Genomic DNA, 20289 nt, shown 5'->3' with positions numbered 1-20289 from the left:
TCAGCAAGTGAATGATACGTATATTTCACTTAGGTTTAAGAAAATAAACTCTTCCAGATTTTCCTGTAAGATACTGTATCCTGACTGAATATACAAATCAGACTTATCTTCAGTATGAAGGGTGACTATTCTCCAGTTTTCTCCTGAATACTCCAAGAATTCTGCTCTTTAGATTATTATGTGTTATGGAGATTAAGGAGAGAGCATTCCCTTTTCCATTTTCTCTTTTTCTTTTTCTATTTCTTTTTTTTCTTTTTGAGACGGAGTCTTGGTCTGTCACCCAGGGGCTGTAGTGCAGAGGCGCCATCTCTATCTCCAGGGTTCAAGTGATTCTCCACCTCAGCCTCCCGAATAGATGGGATTACAGGCACCCAACACCATGCCTGGCCAAATTTTGTATTTTTAGTAGAGACAGAGTTTCACCATATTGTCCAGGCTGGTCTTGAACTCCTGAACTCAAGTGATCCACCCCCCTCGGCTCCCAAAGTGCTGATATTACAAACATGAGCCACTGCACCCAGTCCCTTTTCTGATATATATGTAGTAATTAAGAAAATAATAACCATATATTTATAAAATAAGAAAAGCACATGTATACATATATGTTTTATATATACACACTATGTATATAGTGTGTGTGTGTGTGTGTGTGTATATATATTCTAGAGGCTGGTCTGCCTGAGATTTGGGCAGGGACACAGATCCAGACCATATTAATCACCATTCTCTCTTTTTGTCAATCCCTCTGCTTCCTCTGTGGCTTTTCTCTTCCCTCCCTTTAAAGGTAGAAGGTCCTCAGAATCATGCTTAAGTCTTTTTCTCCCTCTACACTCTCTCCACACATGAGCACTTCCATTTCTGGGATTTTGCTTGCCACATATGAAACCACAGCAATTGCATTCCTTATAATTTGAAAACTCATGTATCCAACTGGCAACAGACGGTTTCTACCACATGTTATACCAGTCAACTTACAGAGGATATCTCTATTTTTATTTCCTGACATGTTTCGGTTTACATGCTGCCAAAAGAAATCGTCATTTGTTCTTTTTTCTCCTTAGAGTACTTAGCATAACTGATATTAAATATTATTACTATTTTTAGTTTGATTCCCTACAAAAATCAAATATGCAAGAGAGTAGAAAATAGATTTATTGTATTTACCTTTACATATTGAGTACAACATGCAACCTGGTTTAGAGAAAGGTCATTTTTACTTACATCTCTCATATAATAATGATGAGCAAATAAATTTTACCCTTTATTCTCTAATCAGGTTGCACAGTCAGGATAAGAATTTCATGTTAAAGGATGAACACATACAAGAAGTTCCTATAGTAAAAGTTGAATGAACAACATAAAATAATGAATTGAGTAGATACAAGGAAAATGTTTTATTACACTAGCCACAGTGTAAACGTGCACCTGACGTTATACGAACAAAAATAATTTAAATCTTATAAATAGTTAAATAAATATTTAAATAGATAAATCAATTTATCAGCATGATCATAGTTATAGCAGGACTGAGAGTCTTTGAAATGGCAGAATTCATGAAAGTGTGAGCTGGTGTATGAGTCAATAAGAATTGTTTTCATGTTGGACCAGGTGTTATTCCTTCCTCCTTAATCTTTCTTGCAAGTTTGTTGATAAAGAGAAAGATCTCATGATTTCTGCTCTGACAACCTCCCAGGCACAAGGGCTGTATTTCTTCTCTGTCAGATAGAGAGTGATTCTTCGGAAGTATTTCTTCACAGCCAAGGTGGAGTCCGCATTCATCAGGGGAGCTTCTCCCACCCTCTCCTGCTGCATGACACAGGCTTCCAAGTCATTCAGCTGCTGGTAGAGTTCAGTGCAGAATTTGTCTAGGAGGTCCTCATCCCAAGCAGCAGATGAGTCTTTTGTGGTAAAGAGGTTGAAGGTCTGCTGGATCAGCTCATGGAGGACAGAGATGGCTGGAGCCTTCTGGAACTGGTTGCCATCAAACTCCTGCTGGGGAAATCCAAAGTCATGTCTGTCCATCAGACAGGAGGAAGGAGAGATTCTGCTCATTTGTTTCAGGAGCATCATGGTCCTTCTGTTATCCAGGCTGTGGGTCTCAGGCAGATCACAGCCCAGAGAGCAGCTTGACTTGCAGCTGAGCACCACCAGGGCCATCAGTAAAGCAAAGGGCAAGGCCATCGTAGATATTGCAGACGCTTCTGGGCTTGCTGAGATGGGTGACTCTGAACCTTGGGCTCTAGGTTTTCTGAAGGCCTTGCTTCGAGCCGATGACTTAAATAGGGAACATACTGATTTCCACTTTCTTAATGCTCCTGGGCCACTTTCCATTTCTGTTTTTGCTTTCCTTCATGCACTCTTTACATGAGTTGAGAGCAGTGTTTCTCAACCATTTGGTTTTTCATTATTGCCTCCCCCATCTTGTTCCCAGAGACTTTTAAAATATTTTTTTCCTAATTGAACCCACTGTGAAAATTTAATAACACAGATATAGTATGTATCTATTTGTGTACTATGTGTATATCTCTATACTCAAAAAGCACAAAGTTTAATCTTTTAATTCAATGCAGGTTTAAAAATAACCAAATGAAAATTTTAAACTAAAAATTAGATTTAAATTCTATTCAAATTTAACTGAACTTTATAACTAAATTTGCTTATGGGCTTCAATGTAATTTATTTACTGATATAAATTGTAATGTATTAAATTACATAAGCAAATTAACAAAGTATAAATATTATCTAATATTTATAGATAAGACATTATACATCTAAGTAGTGAATGCTTACAAATTATTTGAAACTGATAAAGCCTTAAAATTTTTTAATAATTTTATCGTTTATTTTTATTATACTTAACTTTAAATTTTGCTGCATGTGAGAAAATAAAACTCACTAGCTGCTAGATACTCACCTAGATATTGTCAAGAGTTTTTTCTTCAATGCTTGACCTAAATATTGATGGGTTGAACAACTTCAGTAGAATTTTTAAAATATAAATTATTTATATTTCATTTCAAAGCCCATAACACAGACAGAAATACTAAGGATCAAACATAAGCAATATCTATATGATGGCCAGTGACAAAGCATATGTATGCAGAGAACACCTCTCATGATATAACTTTTAGTTCTAATAAATCTTGGGAAGTACTCCAATCACAGCTACCCATTATTCACAGGTTTGTAATGCTGAACTTTTATACCTCTTATGTATCGTCCATGAACTCAAGGTCAGTAAACCCAATGGAGAAAGAAAATAAAACTAAGGAATAAGATTTTGTTAAATAGGGTTGAGCTTTGAAGACCCACAAACCATTTAATTATGTAAGATTTGTTCCCATTCCCAAGAACTAACTTCTACACCCTTGAGAGTAGTATCATACGCAATGAGAATACACAATTGAAAAAGCATTCTCAATTTGATTAAAAAATTTTTTTGGCATGAAAGTTCAAATTTCCAAAGTACCTTCAGAGGTTCTTTGTTGATTCCTAGTAAACCAAAGGAAACCATCTTTGTCCTAAATGCACATAATAGGATGTAAATGTAGTAACATAAATAAGTTGACAGTTTGTTTTCCATAGCATGCCAGACACCAGATACCTTTCTTTCTCATTTCATTTCTGTAGAAAGCAAAAGTTGTCACTTTTTGCATCCTAACGAATGGGGACAAAAAGACAACGCAAGTGGCCGGGTGCAGTGGCTCACACCTGTAATCCCAGCACTTTGACAGGCCAAAGCGGACAGATCACCTGAGGTCGGGAGTTTGAGACCAGCCTGACAAACATGGTGCAGGTTAAGGGGTGGGAAAGTGCAGAAGCAAAATGGTAGAAGGGATGTAGGTCAAAGGTAGCAAATAAGTATCGGCTGGAAGAAAAGTAATTACTCCTGGTCCACAAGTTGTTTTCAGATTTACTGAACCCCGACTTGCAAATATACCAACAGCAAGAATTTATACACAGAAAGACACATTGTTGAGAGTACAATATTCTCTCTGGAAAACGGGTCAGTGTTCACTGCACCAAACTCTCCACTATTAGATAAGTAAACTTAGAAGGCCTATTTGTTTTCTTCTTATATTTCTAGTAAGAAACAAGAGAATTGATACTTTCAAAGGACACTTCCCTAACTTAATAGAGTTATATAATAAAGATAATGTTAATAAGAGAAATGAAATATCAGGCTGGGCGTGGTGGTTTACGCCTGTAATCCCAGCACTTTGTGAGGCTGAGACGGGCAGATCACCTGAGGTCAGGAGTTCGAGACTAGCCAGACCAACATTTTGAAACACCATCTCTACTAAAAATACAAAATTAGCCTGGTATGGTGGCGCATGCCTGTAATCCCAGCTGAAGCAGGAGAATTGCTTAAACTGGGGAGGCGGGGGTTGCAGTCGGCCGTGCCATTGCACTCCACTTGCACCCCAGTCCAGGCAACAAGCATGAAACTCTGTCTCAAAAAAAAAGACAAAAAAGGAATGAAATATCTAAATTGTGAAAAGTCTTTATTTATTCAGACACTGTTTTTAGAACTTGCATAATGAATGCTCACTTAACCAAAAAAGAATACCCTCGTTTTCCACATTTACTGAATGCGTACCACGTACCTAGTCCCATTTATTCACTGGAGATATCACTGACGAAAGCACACAGTGATAGATTTTACTATTGTCCCCATTTACAAAAAAAAAAAAAAAAAAAAAGAAATACCAGAGAGCTATTAAGTTATGAAGCTAAGCTATTAAGTTGTGCAGCTACAGTTTGGATGGAGAAAATTCAGCTCTGAAGTCTTACCTCTTACCTCTTACATGCTCTCTGGGAATATTTCTGGACATAAGAACCGGAGCTGATTTCTAGACCAATCAATGTTTTGCTAGTAGAGTCCTGTGTACATAACGGCAGGGTCTTTCTCTTCAGTTTCCATTTGTCTCCTTCACTGAAATCTCCCATTTGTCCATGCCAACATGTTACATTACAATTAAATTGGGCCCCACTTTACTTACACATTATATTCTAGTTTTGTCTTCTTGAGGATACGCCATCATAAGCACGAACATATTTGTAAAACACGTTGTTCACCCGGTGAATATATTCATCAACCCTGTATATTTCTGTCAATTTAAAATTCTACACAGTACTATTCTTTTAATCAAATATCCACAATACTTTAGATTTCCACCTGTGTAGCAGAAATTTAAGAAAGAACAAGTCATTGTCAGGCTAGAGACATGAACTAAATCAGAACTAAACCAATGAACTAAGGCTCAGAGCTCAGGGAGAGCACACCTGGACAGGTTAACTAAAGGGGTTATTAAAGGTGTGGAAATGAAAACACTTCTGGAGAAATGAGGAGAGTCCATGGCATTAGAGGATGAGGACTGAGATGACAAAAGACCCTGAGTCACCTGACTTGCCAACTGGTTGATGCCTTTTACGTTGTAGGCCTCCAGAGTGTGCTGCAGTGTTGATTGTACTGCCTTAATTTAAGGATCTGGTGAAGAAAAATTTATGCTGACACTTGTTATAACAGTAAGGAAGGCTTTATTTAGAAGTATTGCAACAGGTGTTGAGACTATCATGATAGGTGTATTAGTTCTTGCATTACTATACAGAAAAACCTGAGACTGGGTAATTTAGAAAGAAAAGAGGTTTAATTGGCTCACGATTCTGGAGACCATATAGGGAGCATGGCTGGGGAGGCCTCAGGACACTAATAAACATGGCAGAAGGCTAAGGGGAAGCAGGCATGTCCTGCATGACCGGAGCAGGAGGAGAGAAGCAGCGGAGGTGCTGCATAATTTTAAACAACCAGATCTTGCAATAACTCACTCTTACCATGACACTACCAGGGGGTGGAGTAACCACCCCGTGATCCAATCACCTCCCACCAGGTCCTGCCTCCAACACTGGGGATTACAATTCCATGTGAGATTTGGATGGGGATGCCGACCCAAACCATATCAAGAGGGGAGAGAAACCAACTGGTGCTCAGCTCAAAAATCAGCAAAGACAACCTGGGGTTTATACCCAACAAGCAGAATGAGGGGGTCAGATAGAAAGTCACTAAAAGGAGACATCAAAGGCAGGGGGATCATTGCTAAACTGAACATAATTCTTTCTAAAGGCAAGCCAGGGTAATTATATATTGAGTGTGTGAGATGAGGAATTTGATCAGATATCAATGGTAAATCAGCTATCAAGCGTGGAAGGATTCTCATAAAACTGACTTAGTAAGATTCTTGCTACAACTGGACTTGGCAAACCTAAGAATGGACCCAAAGGCACGACCTAGTCAGCAAGAGAGTTTGTAGGAGACTGACTAAAGTTTGGTGAAGGACAGAGTCTTTGTCAGAACCTTAAGGGGTAAGAGACAGAACTATCTGCTATACAGTTACAAAGGAGATTAAATTTTATGTCTTTTGAAAACAATACCATTTAATGAAAGATTTTCATCAATGAAACATATATTTTTAAAATTTTAATCAGTAATGTTAGGAATTTTGGAAACCTATTCATTTTTAACTTGTATTTCAAAATAATTCTTGACCTATACAGAGGTGCAAAGATTGTACAGTGAGTTCTCTTCCCTTCACTCAGCTTCTCCTAATGTTAACAACTTACATAGCCATGAAACAATGATCAAAACTAAGAAATTAAAACTGGTGCATTAATATTTGCTAAACTAACCAAGGATAGGTAAATCTCTAACTGAATACAGAAACCCATAGGACCTAGGTATCCTGACTTCCTATGCAAAGTATGGAGAGTAAAACTGGAGGCTAGAATCAGGGCTAAAAATATATCTTCTAACTTTAGCACAAAGATGTTTCTCATCTGATTAATAAATATCCATTTGGATTGATATTTCTAAAGTTTACTGGGAATATTAAACTTCTAATGCAAAAATCAAGAGGGTAGAGTGATATCATTTTAGGTTATATGGAAAATACATAAATGAAAACATAAGTGGAAGTAAAAATTTAGAGAAATGCTCAGAAAAATGAAAACTATTTATGCCCCGTGAAAGCCATGCATAGAAAGATGATCTTCAGAGAACCTATGGTCCAAGGTTCACTCAGACCCCAGCTCAGCCAAGTCAGCAGCACTCTCATTTCCCAATCGTCCTCCTCCTCCCTTTACTGGTGTCCCTGGTGGTGCGCAGCTGTGGCCCTGTTGGATCCCCGGGCTGTGACCTGCCTCCAAACCATGGCCTGTTACTCAGGAAGACCTTAGAGATTCTGGGCCAAATGAGGAGAATCTCCCCTTTCTTATGTCTCAAGGACAGAAGAGTCTTGAGATTCCCCCAGGAGATGGTGGATGGCAGCCAGTTGCAGAAGGTCCATACCGTGTCTGTCCTCCATGAGATGCTGCAGCAGATCTTCAACTTCTTCCCCACAGAGCGCTCCTCTGCTGCCTGGAACATGACCCTCCTGGACCAGCTCCACACTGGACTTCATCAGCAGCTGGAATACCTGGAGACCTGCTTGGTGAAGGTGATGGTAGAGGAAGAATTTGCTGGGGTGTTTGGGAGCCCTACACTGGGCTTGAGGAAGGTACTTCCGGGGAAACTGTGTCTACCTGAAATAGAAGAAATATGGTAACTGTGCCTAGGAAGTTGCCAAAGTGGAAATCATGAGATCCTTCTCCACCTCAACAAATTTGCTAGAAAAATAGAGAAGTAAGATTAAAGACCTGGGCTCATCTTGAAATGATTCTCATTGACTGATCTGCCATATCACACTTGTACGTGTGACTTTGGATATTAAAACAGCTCATTTCTGCTTTAGTCAGAATTAACTGAATTAGTTTTAGCGAATACTTTAGTAATAGCATAAAGCAAGTGTATGTAAAAAATGTTCAGCTCCTGAAGCATCCGTACCTCAGAGATGACTACCCTGATGCTATTTACATATCTTCCTTCTGTTTTACATGCCTTATTTTTATGATATTTATAAAATTTACATGTTCATCTTTACATTGTATTAAAATTTACAAACATTCACTTTTTCATGTCATTAACTTTGTATTTTGTTTTATTAAATTATTATCAAAGAAAACTCTGTAAATGTTTCTATTCTAAAAATAAAATCTACATTCTATTTTTGTAAACCAAATTGAAGAAAATACGAAAAAATGTATCAACTCATTCATTCCATTCCTATTATATGTGTGAACTGAATAAATGGCAAACTGTGACATTTCCTTAAAGAAATACAGGTGAATAAGGCAAACACAGTTTCTCTCAGTCTAAGAGGGAAAGAGACATAAAAACAGGACTAATATTTATATTATTTCAAATGTGTTAAATGCTACAAAGAGAAGTAAAGAAAAGTGATTTTCTCACACCAGAAGGAGAAATAGGAGTGAAGATAAAGACCCTGTCATTACTTGAACAGGACTTTACTGGGAAAATGTTGATCAGTCTAGAATTTAGGTTCTTATGGTCAGAAACATTCCCAGAAAGCACATAAAAGCTCTGGACTCAGGGTCAGACTTTCTGGGATCCAACAGTGGCTCCACAATTCAATAGCTTTCTGTGTTTCCATTTTTTTCTTCTGTAAATGGGGATAATAATAGAATTTCTCACTATCTGCTTCAGTCACTGATATTTCCAGTGACATAATGAAGCTGGGCTCATAGTAGATGTTCAATAAATGTGAAAAATGAGCATATTCCTCACTGGATAAAGTGAGGATTGACTTGTAACTGCTAAGAACAAGGCTGACTGACAATAAACACCGTCTGCAATTTACCTATTTTATCCTTCTCATTAACATTATCCTAATTGTCTAACTCTATTAAGTGGGGAGACATATTCTTTGAAATAATCTGTTCCTGACTTTTATTATAAACATGATGAAAAAATTATTCATATTTTGAAAATATTTATTTACTAGGGGAGAATTTTGTGCAGTTAACATACCATTATCCAGAAAAAAAAAATTGTACTCTCAGAAATTGGTCATTCTTGTGTATAAACATTTGTGAGTGCTTTGTGTGTCTCCTTCGACTCTCTGTGAAGGCTGGATTCAATAAAGCTGAAAATACCTCCTGAGCCAGAAATGATTACGTTTTTCAAGCACAGAATTGCTTGCTACCTCCAATCTACATCCCTTCTACTATTTTGCTTCGTCTTTTCTTCATCCCTTAATCTCACTCTTTTTCCAAAGGGATGTTTCCCTTTGTACATACTTTTTAAATTATGGTAAAATATACGTAATATAAAATTTACCATTTTAACTGTTTTTAAGCATACAGTTCAGTAGTATGTTCATTTTGTTGTGCAACTAACTTCTGGGACTTTTCTATCTTGCAAAACTGAAACTCTGTACCCATTAAACAATAACTCCCCATTTTTTTCTCCCTTCTGTGAGCCCCTGGCAACCACCATCCTACCTTTTGTTTATATGAATTGTTCTATTCTAGATATCTCACATATGTGGAATCATACAGTACAGTAGGCCTTCCATATCCATGGATCAGCATCCATACATTCGACCAACCTCAGGTCAAAAATATTGAATAAACCATAAAAATAACAATACAAGAAAAACAATACAAATAAAAATACTGTATAATATCTATTTGCATAGCATTTTATTTTATTAGATATTATTAATAATCCAGAGATTATTTAAAGTATACAGGAGGATATTCATAGGTTATATGTGAATACTATGCCAATTTATATAGTGAACTTGAGCATCGTGGATTTTGGTATCTGAAGGAGGTCCTGCAACCAATCTCCTTACAGATACTGAGGGAAGACTGTATTTGTCTTTTTGTGACTGGCTTATTTCATTTGGCATAAAGTCCTCAAGGTCCCTTCATGCTGTAGCATGTGTTAGAATGAAGCTGAATAATACTTCATTGCATGGATATGCCACATTTTGCTGAATAATATAACAAGGCAGAACAATATTCCATTGTATAAGGCCGAATACTAATCCATTGTAAGCATAATGGAATATACATAAGGCTGAACAATATTCCATTATATGTATATCCCATATTTTGTTTAACCATTCATTCATCCATCAATGAACACTTGGGCTGCTTTTACCTTTTGGCTACTGTGAGTAATGCTGCTATAAACATAGTGTATAAATATATCTTCAAAATCCTGCTTCTAATTATTTTTTATATATACCCAGAAGTGTAATTGCTGAATTATATGGTACTTCTATTTTTGACTTTCTGAGGAACCATAATACTGCTTCCCATAGTGCTGAGCTGTACCGCTTTATAATCGCACCAACACTGCACAAGGGTTTCCATTTTTCCTCATCCTTGCCAACATCTTTTTTTACAATAAACATCCTGATAGGTGTGAGTGATATCTTCTTGTTGTTTTAATTTGCATTTCCCTAATGGTTGGTTATGTTGAGAACCTTTTCACCTGTGTCTTAGTCCATTGGAGATGCTATGACAAAATGCCAAAAACTGGATGGCTTATAAACAACAGAAATTTATTTCTCACATTCCTGGAAGGAAGCTGGGAAGTCCAAGATCAGTGTACCAGCAAATTTGATGTCTGGCAAGGGCCCCTTTCCTGTTTTAATATATAGCACCTGCTTATGTTATCATATGGTGGAAGGAAAGCTAGCTCTCTGGGTTCTCTTTTATAAGAGCACTAATCCCATTCAGCCACAGAGGGATCCACCGTGATGACTTAATCATATCCCAGAAGTTCCCATCTCTTAATACCATCACCTTAGGAGTTAAGATTCTAATATATGAATTTTGGAGGGCCACAAACATTCAGATCATAGTAATGTTCATGTTGGCTCTTTACGTGTATTTTTTGGAGAAATGCCTATTCAAGTTATTTGCCCATTCTTTAAATTAAACTTATTAATTGTTGAGTTGAAGGAGTTACTTATATGGTTTGGATATTAACCCTTTATCAGATCTACTATTTGCAAATATTTTCCTGCATTCCATAGGTGGCCTTTTAAATCTGTTTATTATGTTCTTTGATGCATAGAAATTTTACATTTTAATGTGGTCCAGTTAATCTATTTTTACTTTATTCACCTGTGCTTCTGGTGTCATATCCAAGAATTCATTGCCAAATCCATTGTCATGAAACTTGCCATGTAAGTTTCCTCAATTGATTTTACAGTTTTATATCTTATATTTGGATCATTATCCATTTTGAGTTCATTTTTGCTTACAGTGTAGTGTAAGAGATCCAATTTCATTCTTTTGCATGTGAATATTCAGTTTTCCCAAACCATTTGTCAAAGGGATTTTTTTCCATTGTGTAGTCTTGGCACACTTGTCAAAGATTATTTGACCATGCAGGTTAGAGTTTACTTCTGGGCTCCTATTCCATTCCATTAGTCTATATGTCTGTTTTTATTCAAGTGCCATGCTGCCTTAATTATTGTAGCGTCATAATATGTTTCAAAATTAGGAAACATGAGGCCTCTTGCTTTGTTTTTCTTTCTCAAGATTGTTTTGGCAATCCAGAGACCATGACGTTTAGGATATATATTTTTCTATGTCTGTTAAAAATGCCTCTGTGATTTTGATAGAGATTGCATTGAATCTGTATATCACTTTGGAGGGTATGAAGATTTTAACAATATTAAGTCTTCCAACCCATGATGGATACAAGTAAATGTCTTTCCACTTATTTTAGTCATCTTTAATTTTTTCAGCAGTATTTGGTAGTTTCCAGTGTACATGTCTTTCACATCCTGGGTTAAGTTTATTCCTAAATATTTTATGTTTTTTGATGCTATTGTAAATGAGAGCATTTTCTTAATTTCCTATTAAGATTATCCACTGTTAGTATATAGAAATGCTGCTGATTTTTATTGATTTTGTATACTGCAACTTTGCTCAATTCATTTATAAGTTCTCTCTCTCTGTGTGTGTGTGTGTGTGTGTGTGTGTGTAATCTTTAGGTTTTTCTACATATAAGAATATGTCATCTGCCAACAGAGATAATTTCACTTTTTCCTTTACAATTTGGATGCTTGTTATTTCTTTTTGTTGCCTAAATACTCTGGCTAGGATTTGAAATATTAGTTGTAAGAGCACATTCTTGCCTTTTTCCTGAACTTAGAAGAAAAACATGTAGTTTTTCACAGTTGAGTATGATGTTTACTATAGAATTTTCATATAATAGGCCATATCATGTTGAGGTAATTTCCTTCTAGTCCTAGTTTGTTGTGTGTCTTTTTTAATCATGAAAGGATATTGAATTTTATCAAATGGTTTTTCAGCATCAACTGAGGTGATCATGGTTTTTCCTCCCTTCATTCTGTTCATGTAGTTTACTACATTGATTTATTTCTATGTGTTGAACCATTCTTACATTCCAGGAATAAATTGCATGTAGCCATGTTCTATAATCATTTTAATGTGCTGTTAAATTTGATTTGCAAGTATTATGCTGAGGGTTTTTGCATCAATATTCATCAGAGATATTGGTTTGTAGTAGTTTTCATATCATGTCCTTCACTGAATTTTATGTCAGGTTAATGCAAGATTCATAAAATTAGTTTGGAAGTGTTCCCTCCTCTTCAATCTTATGGAATAGTTTGAGAAAGATCCTGTTAATTTTTTGAATTTTTGGTAGAATTTTCTAGTGAAGCCATCTGGCCCAGGGCTTGTCTTTTTTCAGGGGTTTTTAATTATTTATTCAATCTCCTTATAGGTCTATTGCAAATTTTTATTTCTTTATGATTCAGTCTTGGTAAGTTGTACATTTCTAGGAATTCAACCATTTTTTCTAGGTTATACAATTTGCTGAAGTATAATTGTTCATAGTTTTATGATCTTTGTTTCCTGTGGCATCAGCTGTAGTGTCCCCTCTTATATTCCTGATTTTGTGATATGAGTATTCTCTTTTTTAAAAAGTAATCTAGTAAGAGTTTGTTGATTTTGCTGAACTTTTCAAAAAACTAACCCTCAGTTTTACTGATTTTTTTTTTTATAATTGCTCGTCTATTCTCTGTTTTATTTATCTTTGCTCCAGCTTTATTATTCCCTTCCTTCTGCTAGATTAGGGGTTTATTTATTTATTTGCACTTCTTTTCTTAGTTACTTAAGGTGCACAATAAGGTTGTTGTATTAGTCTGTTTTCATGCTGCTGATAAAGACATACCCGAGACTGGGAAATTTACAAAAGAAAGAGGTTTATTGGACTTTCAGTTCCAAATGGCTGGGGAAGCCTCACAATCATGGTGGAAGGCAAGGAAAAGCAAGTCACATCTTACACGAATGGCAGCAGGCAAAGAGAGAGATTGTGCAGAGAAACTCCCATTTTTAAAACTATCAGATCCCGTGAGACTCGATCACTATCAGATCACATCTTGTGAGGACCATTTAAAACTATCAAATCTTGTGAGACCCATTCATCTATCAGATCAGATCTTGTGAGACTCATTTAAAACTATCAGATCTTGGGAGACCCATCCACTATCACGAGAACAGCATGGGCAAGACCAGCCCCCATAATTTGATTATCTCCCACCAGGTCCCTCCCACAACATGTGGGAACTATGGGAGATTTGGGTGGGGACACAGAATTAAACTATATCAGTTGTTGATTTGAACTCTCTTCTTCTTTATAAGTTTTTATGGCTGGAAATTTCTCACTTAGCACTGCTTTCACTTCATTGCATAAGTTTTGGTATATTTTGTTTTTTTAGTTTCATTTATTGTTTTCTAATTTCTATTGTGTTCCTTCTTAAATTTTTCTCATTTAGACATACATATGTTTTATTTTTTTCTCTGTGCATTTGTATGTGAAATCAGACCACTTTTACTTTCTAGGAAAGTGAAATGAGATAGAAAGACATCTGGTGTTGTGAGGACTATATAGAAACATTGTACATTTCAGTTCTTTTTGTCATATTTACATAATTTTATTGACATAAAATGAAGATGAAAATCCAGGAGTAGCAAAACAAATTTGCATAGCAAAATATCACAATAAAAGGGAATATACATTAAGTCCCCAACACAATCCAGGGAAACAAACAAAAATGTTCCAGCAGGGCATGGTGGCTCAAGCCTGCAATCCCAGCACTTTGGGAGGCCAAGGCAGGCACCGCACTTGAGTTCAGGAGTTTGAGAACAGCCTGGCCAACATGGCGAAACCCTATCTCTACCAAAATTAGCCAGGTGTGGTAGCAAGCGCCTGTATTAGCTACTTGAGAGGCTGAGTCACGATAATTGCTTGAACTCAGGAGGCAGACGTTGCTGTAAGCTGAGCTCTTGCCACTGCACTCCAGCCTGGGAGACACAGCAAGAATCCATCTTTAAAAAAAAAAAAAAAAAGGTTCCTTTTCCAGTGTTGAATAGACTAACAGCTTAAGCAGGATTATCCTGCATTCAAAAGCTATGATGATTAGGTTAAACTCTAAAATCCAATTAAAATGTGTTGACTGGATTATTGTATAAAAGTTATTAATTTTTGCAAAATACATTTTTAGAAAGAAAGTTCATTTACTGTGGAAACTCCTGTACCCATTTCAGAACTCTGAGCATTTTAATGATAAAAAGAGTTTAAGTTAATTAATGACATAAATAGTTTAAGTAAATTGTTAAAAATAATAAATACTAAAATGCATTTGGTTTATTTAAAAAAACTGATCCTATCTGATCTCTATCCTCATATAGACATGTTGATTTTATACTGTTGTCATCTAAATATCATCAAATGATTTAAAGCCTAGATTTCTGGGTGATGGAACAATGAAGTCCCAACAATTTATAGTTCACACACACATTCTGGGAAGTTGGCCTTACTTAACAATGGCAGGAAAGGTAGAAGATTGATGACTTGGGGATTACAGGGATACTACCCACAAAATGTAGTGTGATTTGTTGTCTGATTGCTGTAAGCTGTGTGAATCAGGGAGAGTTTGAGTTTGGACATTTGGCTCGATATTGTGACACCAGGCTGGTTAATTTCTATTATAAAATGTAGAGGGCAATTTAAAGATGAGGTCATAATATAGTTTAATATAGTGCTATGCAAAGGCTGAAAATTATGTTTCTCTTGCATTTGAATTCCCAGTGCAATATATACCTTAAAGGAATTAGATATCCAGTGGGTTTGGCAATACATTCTAAAATCATTATTGACACTTAGTAAGAGTAGAGTAGAAATATTAGCCATTGTCTATTATAATCCTAACAAATACAGCCATGATGAAACAAAATAGCTTGGTCATCCATGAATGCCTTTTAGTATAAAGAGAAAGTCTGATAAATTGCTTCAGCAAAAATTATTTCTTGAATAAGTACAGTAGGCCTGGTACTGAGGATAAGGCAGTTAATAGGACAGAGTCCAGTTACTAAAGAGATGATTTGCCAAAGATGATCCCATACTTACCATTTTAAGAAAGGGAATCTAGAGGAATGAGGCAACTTAACTTGCTATGAAAAAAAAAAATCCCAACGCTTAGGATTGGAGTTGTAAGTTAATGCTTAACATGATAATATTTATCCAGTTATGAATTTAGGACAAAGATGGTTTCTTTTTGTTTAATAGAATTGACTTGGTTTAGAAACTATAAACATTTTTTCATGTGTCTGTTGGCTGTATGAATGTCTTCTTTTGAGAACTGTCTGTTCATATCCTTTGCCCACTTTTCGATGGGGTTGTTTGTTTTTTTCTTGTAAATTTGTTTGAGTTCTTTGTAGGTTCTGGATATTAGCCCTTTGTCAGATGAGTAGATTGCAAAAATTTTCTCCCATTCTGTAGGTTGCCTGTTCACTCTGATGGTAGTTTCTTTTGCTGTGCAGAAGCTCTTTAGTGTAATTAGATCCCATTTGTCAATTTTGGCTTTTGTTGCCGTTGCTTTTGGTGTTTTAGACATGAAGTCCTTGCCCATGCCTATGTCCTGAATGGTATTACCTAGGTTTTCTTCTAGGGTTTTTATGGTATTAGGTCTAACATTTAAGTCTCTAATCCATCTTGAATTAATTTTCGTATAAGGAATAAGGAAAGGATCCAGTTTCAGCTTTCTACTTATGGCTAGCCAATTTTCCCAGCACCATTTATTAAATAGGGAATCCTTTCCCCATTTCTTGTTTTTCTCAGGTTTGTCAAAGATCAGATGGCTGTAGATGTGTGCAAACACATGAAAAAATGCTCATCATCACTGGCCATCAGAGAAATGCAAATCAAAACCACAATGAGATACCATCTCACACCAGTTAGAATGGCAATCATTAAAAAGTCAGGAAACAACAGATGCTGCAGAGGATGTGGAGAAATAGGAACACTTTTACACTGTTGGTGGGATTGTAAACTAGTTCAACCATTATGGAAAACAGTATGGCGATTCCTCAAGGATCTAGAACTAGAAGTACCATATGACCCAGCCATCCCATTACTGGGTATATACCCAAAGGATTATAAATCATGCTCCTATGAAGACACATGCACATGTATGTTTATAGCGGCACTATTCACAATAGCAAAGACTTGGAATCAACCCAAATGTCCATCAGTGACAGACTGGATTAAGAAAATGTGGCACATATACACCATGGAATACTATGCAGCCATCAAAAAAGATGAGTTTGTGTCCTTTGTAGGGACATGGATGCAGCTGGAAACCATCATTCTCAGCAAACTATCGCAAGAACAGAAAACCAAACACCGCATGTTCTCACTCATAGGTGGGAACTGAACATGAGATCATTTGGACTCGGGAAGGGGAACATCACACACCAGGGCCTATCACGGGGAGGGGGCAGGGGGGAGGGATTGCATTGGGAGTTATACCTGATGTAAATGACGAGTTGATGGGTGCTGATGAGTTGATGGGTGCAGCACGCCAACATGGCACAGGTATACATATGTAACAAACCTGCACGTTATCCACATGTACCCTAGAACTTAAAGTATAAAAGAAAAAAAAAAGATATATCTTCCTATTTACTAAAATTCACTATCAGAAGTATGTTTTCTAGATTTATGCTTTAAAGTAAGCTTAGATTAATGAAAACACTTTGGCACAGATGATTGTTTTCTATGAAGCCTATAATAAACTAATTGATATATAACTGGCAAAAAAAAAAAAGAAACTATAAATATATGTTGAGGAATTTGAACTTTAATGCAAAAATAGAAAACAAAATGAAATTGATGATATATTCAAGTTGTGTATTTCCACTGGAGATGGCATTGCCCCTAAGGTTGTAGAAATTAATTCTTCGGGGTGTGAACAACTCTCAGATATTACAATAGTTTGTGGTTCTCCAAAGCTCAATTCTTATGTAATGTTATTCTCTAGTGTTCATTTTCCTTACTGAATTTTCTTGTGTATCACACAAGACATACTGACATTGAATTCAGTAGAAACAGACAAAATACATGCACAATCAGTGTTATAAATCTATGGTGAATAGATGGCTTACTGGAGGACTTTCTTTCCATCATTTGCTGTGATTGCCTTTCTTCCAGATGATGCTTATGTTTGAGCTTCAGGGATTCTGAGTATTAGGTAGACTTTGAGAATTAAATACAAATAATGTATACGTTATTATTTAATTCTACTAAATATTTTCAACACATCAACAGTTAATGTCAAATGCTGAAAAGAAGAAAATGTTGACAATCTCTGGATGAATATGTAGCAGCTAGTGAAATTAAAAATTAGTTTATTTTTTGAAGCAAAATTACAAGTTAGGTATACGAAAAATAAAACTTTAGAAAATAATTTCATTTTTTACCTTTAAGAAATTTATGAACATGGCCGGGTACGGTGGCTCAAGCCTGTAATCCCAGCACTTTGGGAGGCTGAGATGGGTGGATCACGAGGTCAGGAGATCGAGACCATCCTGGCTAACACGGTGAAACTCCGTCTCTACTAAAAAATACAAAAAAAAACTAGCCGGGCGAGGTGGCGGGCACCTGTAGTCCCAGCTACTCGGGAGGCTGAGGCAGAAGAATGGCGTGAACCCAGGAGGCAGAGCTTGCAGTGAAGTGAGATCTGGCCACTGCACTCCAGTCTGGGCAACAGAGCAAGACTCTGTCTCAAAAAAAAAAAAAAAAAAGAAATTTATGAACATATGTCATCATGTTGGTATTATTATGTATATTACTACATTCTTAATTCACAAATTTGTTTGAGGCAATTTATATAAGTAAATAGAGCGAATTAAAAGTTGCTGCTCAGAGTTAAGTTAAATGTCAAATTTTTTAAAATTTAACTTTTAGTTAAATTATTTTACCATTCCTAACAGATCAAGAAATAGAGTAAACTTTATCCTTTTTCTTTTACTGTACAAAGTAGATATACATACAGTACATAAGGATATATACAGTATATTTGTTATTAAAATTTCATAACATTTAAAATTTAATAAAATGTAATAAAAATTTAATTTCAATTAAGAAGAAAAATTCTTAAAAGACACTGGAGGCAGGCAAGAGAAGGGAGTGTCAATGATGACCACACACACACACAAAACTGGTTGAAAAACTACTCTATACCCATTTAGAGAGTACATAAAGGAAAGCAAAATCAGAAGTAGAAAGTAAATTCTGAAAATGGAAACTAGTATGTTCCCTATTTAAGACCTACACATAAAGCAAGGTCTTCAGAGAACCTAGAGCTGAAGGTTCAGTCACCCATCTCAACAAGTCCAACAGCATCTGCAACATCTACCATGGCCTTGCCTTTTGCTTTACTGATGGCCCTGGTGGTGCTCAGCTGCAAGTCAAGTTGCTCTCTGGGCTGTGATCTGCCTCAGACCCACAGCCTGGGTCACAGGAGGACCATGATGCTCCTGGTACAAATGAGAAGAATCTCTCTTTTCTCCTGTCTGAAGGACAGACACGACTTCAGATTTCCCCAGGAGGAGTTTGATGGCAACCAGTTCCAGAAGGCTCAAGCTATCTCTGTCCTCCATGAGGTGATCCAGCAGACCTACAACCTCTTCAGCACAAAGGACTCATCTGCTGCTTGGGATGAAATGCTTCTAGACAAACTCTACACTGAACTTTACCAGCAGCTGAATGACCTGGAAGCCTGTGTGATGCAGGAGGCATGGGTGGGAGAGACTCCCCTGATGAATGAGGACTCCATCCTGGCTGTGAGAAAATACTTCCAAAGAATCACTCTCTACCTGACAGAGAAGAAGTATAGCCCTTGTGCATGGGAGGTTGTCAGAGCAGAAATCATGAGATCCTTCTCTTCATCAAGAAACTTGCAAGAAAGATTAAGGAGGAAGGAATAAGACCTGATCCAAAACAGAAACGACTCCCATTGACGACTACACCAGCTCACACTTTCAAGATCTGCCATTTTAAAGACTCCTGTTTCTGCTATAACCATACCATGAGTTTAATCAAATGTGTCAAATATTTTCAAGTGTGTAAATTAAGCAACATCGTGTTCGGTTGCACAGGAATTAGTCCGTTACAGATGACTAAGCTGATGGATCTATTTATCTATTTATTAAATGAATTATTTGACTATTTATAATATTTAATTTTTTGCCCATATAAAGACATAAAATGTATACCTTTATATTGTTGAAAACATAAAATATATTTTTATGTTTAGTCAATGTATTATTTTGTTTAGTTTATTAAATATTTACTATAGAAAACTTCTTGGATTTGTTTATTCTCTAAGGAGAAACACCAAGTTGATTCTCCAACGTGATTTAAAAATGTATGGTTCATTTGGGTTGATTCCAAGTCTTTGCTATTGTGAATAGTGCTGCAATAAACATACGTGTGCATGTGTCTTTATAGCAGCATAATTTATAATCCTTTGGGTATATACCCAGTAATGGGATGGCTGGGTCATATGGTACATCTAGTTCTAGATCCTTGAGGAATCGCCATACTGTTTTCCATAATGGTTGAACTAGTTTACAATCCCACCAACAGTGTAAAAGTTTTCCTATTTCTCCACATCCTCTCCAGCACCTGTTATTTCCTGACTTTTTAATGATCGCCATTCTAACTGGTGTGAGATGGTATCTCATTGTTGTTTTGATTTGCATTTCTCTGATGGCCAGTGATGATGAGCATTTTTTCATGTGTCTGTTGGCTGTATGAATGTCTTCTTTTGAGAAATGTCTGCTCATATCCTTTGCCCACTTTTTGATGGGGTTGTTTGTTTTTTTCTTGTAAATTTGTTTGAGTTCTTTGTAGGTTCTGGATATTAGCCCTTTGTCAGATGAGTAGATTGCAAAAATTTTCTCCCATTCTGTAGGTTGCCTGTTCACTCTGATGGTAGTTTCTTTTGCTGTGCAGAAGCTCTTTAATTTAATGAGATCCCATTTGTCAATTTTGGC

At 36.4% G+C, this 20289-nt stretch overlaps 2 protein-coding genes across 2 annotated transcripts; one reads left to right on the top strand and one right to left on the bottom strand.

Moving 5' to 3' along the window:
- Nucleotides 1–1005: 1005 nt before the first annotated feature.
- Nucleotides 1006–2552, bottom strand: LOC139358310 (interferon alpha-1/13-like). Its single transcript, XM_071078878.1, has one exon. It carries the CDS (start codon nucleotides 2329–2331, stop codon nucleotides 1612–1614), a length of 720 nt encoding a protein of 239 aa, XP_070934979.1. The 5' UTR covers nucleotides 2332–2552; the 3' UTR covers nucleotides 1006–1611.
- A 16024-nt stretch (nucleotides 2553–18576) lies between these two features.
- On the top strand, nucleotides 18577–19386 carry LOC105498424 (interferon alpha 6). The gene has a single exon (XM_011770495.2). The coding sequence runs from the start codon at nucleotides 18649–18651 to the stop codon at nucleotides 19216–19218; it is 570 nt and encodes a 189-aa protein (XP_011768797.1). The 5' UTR covers nucleotides 18577–18648; the 3' UTR covers nucleotides 19219–19386.
- Nucleotides 19387–20289: the final 903 nt, after the last annotated feature.

The sequence above is a fragment of the Macaca nemestrina genome, chromosome 14 (genome assembly GCF_043159975.1).
Source record: "Macaca nemestrina isolate mMacNem1 chromosome 14, mMacNem.hap1, whole genome shotgun sequence".
Lineage (NCBI taxonomy): Eukaryota > Metazoa > Chordata > Mammalia > Primates > Cercopithecidae > Macaca > Macaca nemestrina.
This window is presented reverse-complemented; position numbering and strand designations above follow the sequence as displayed.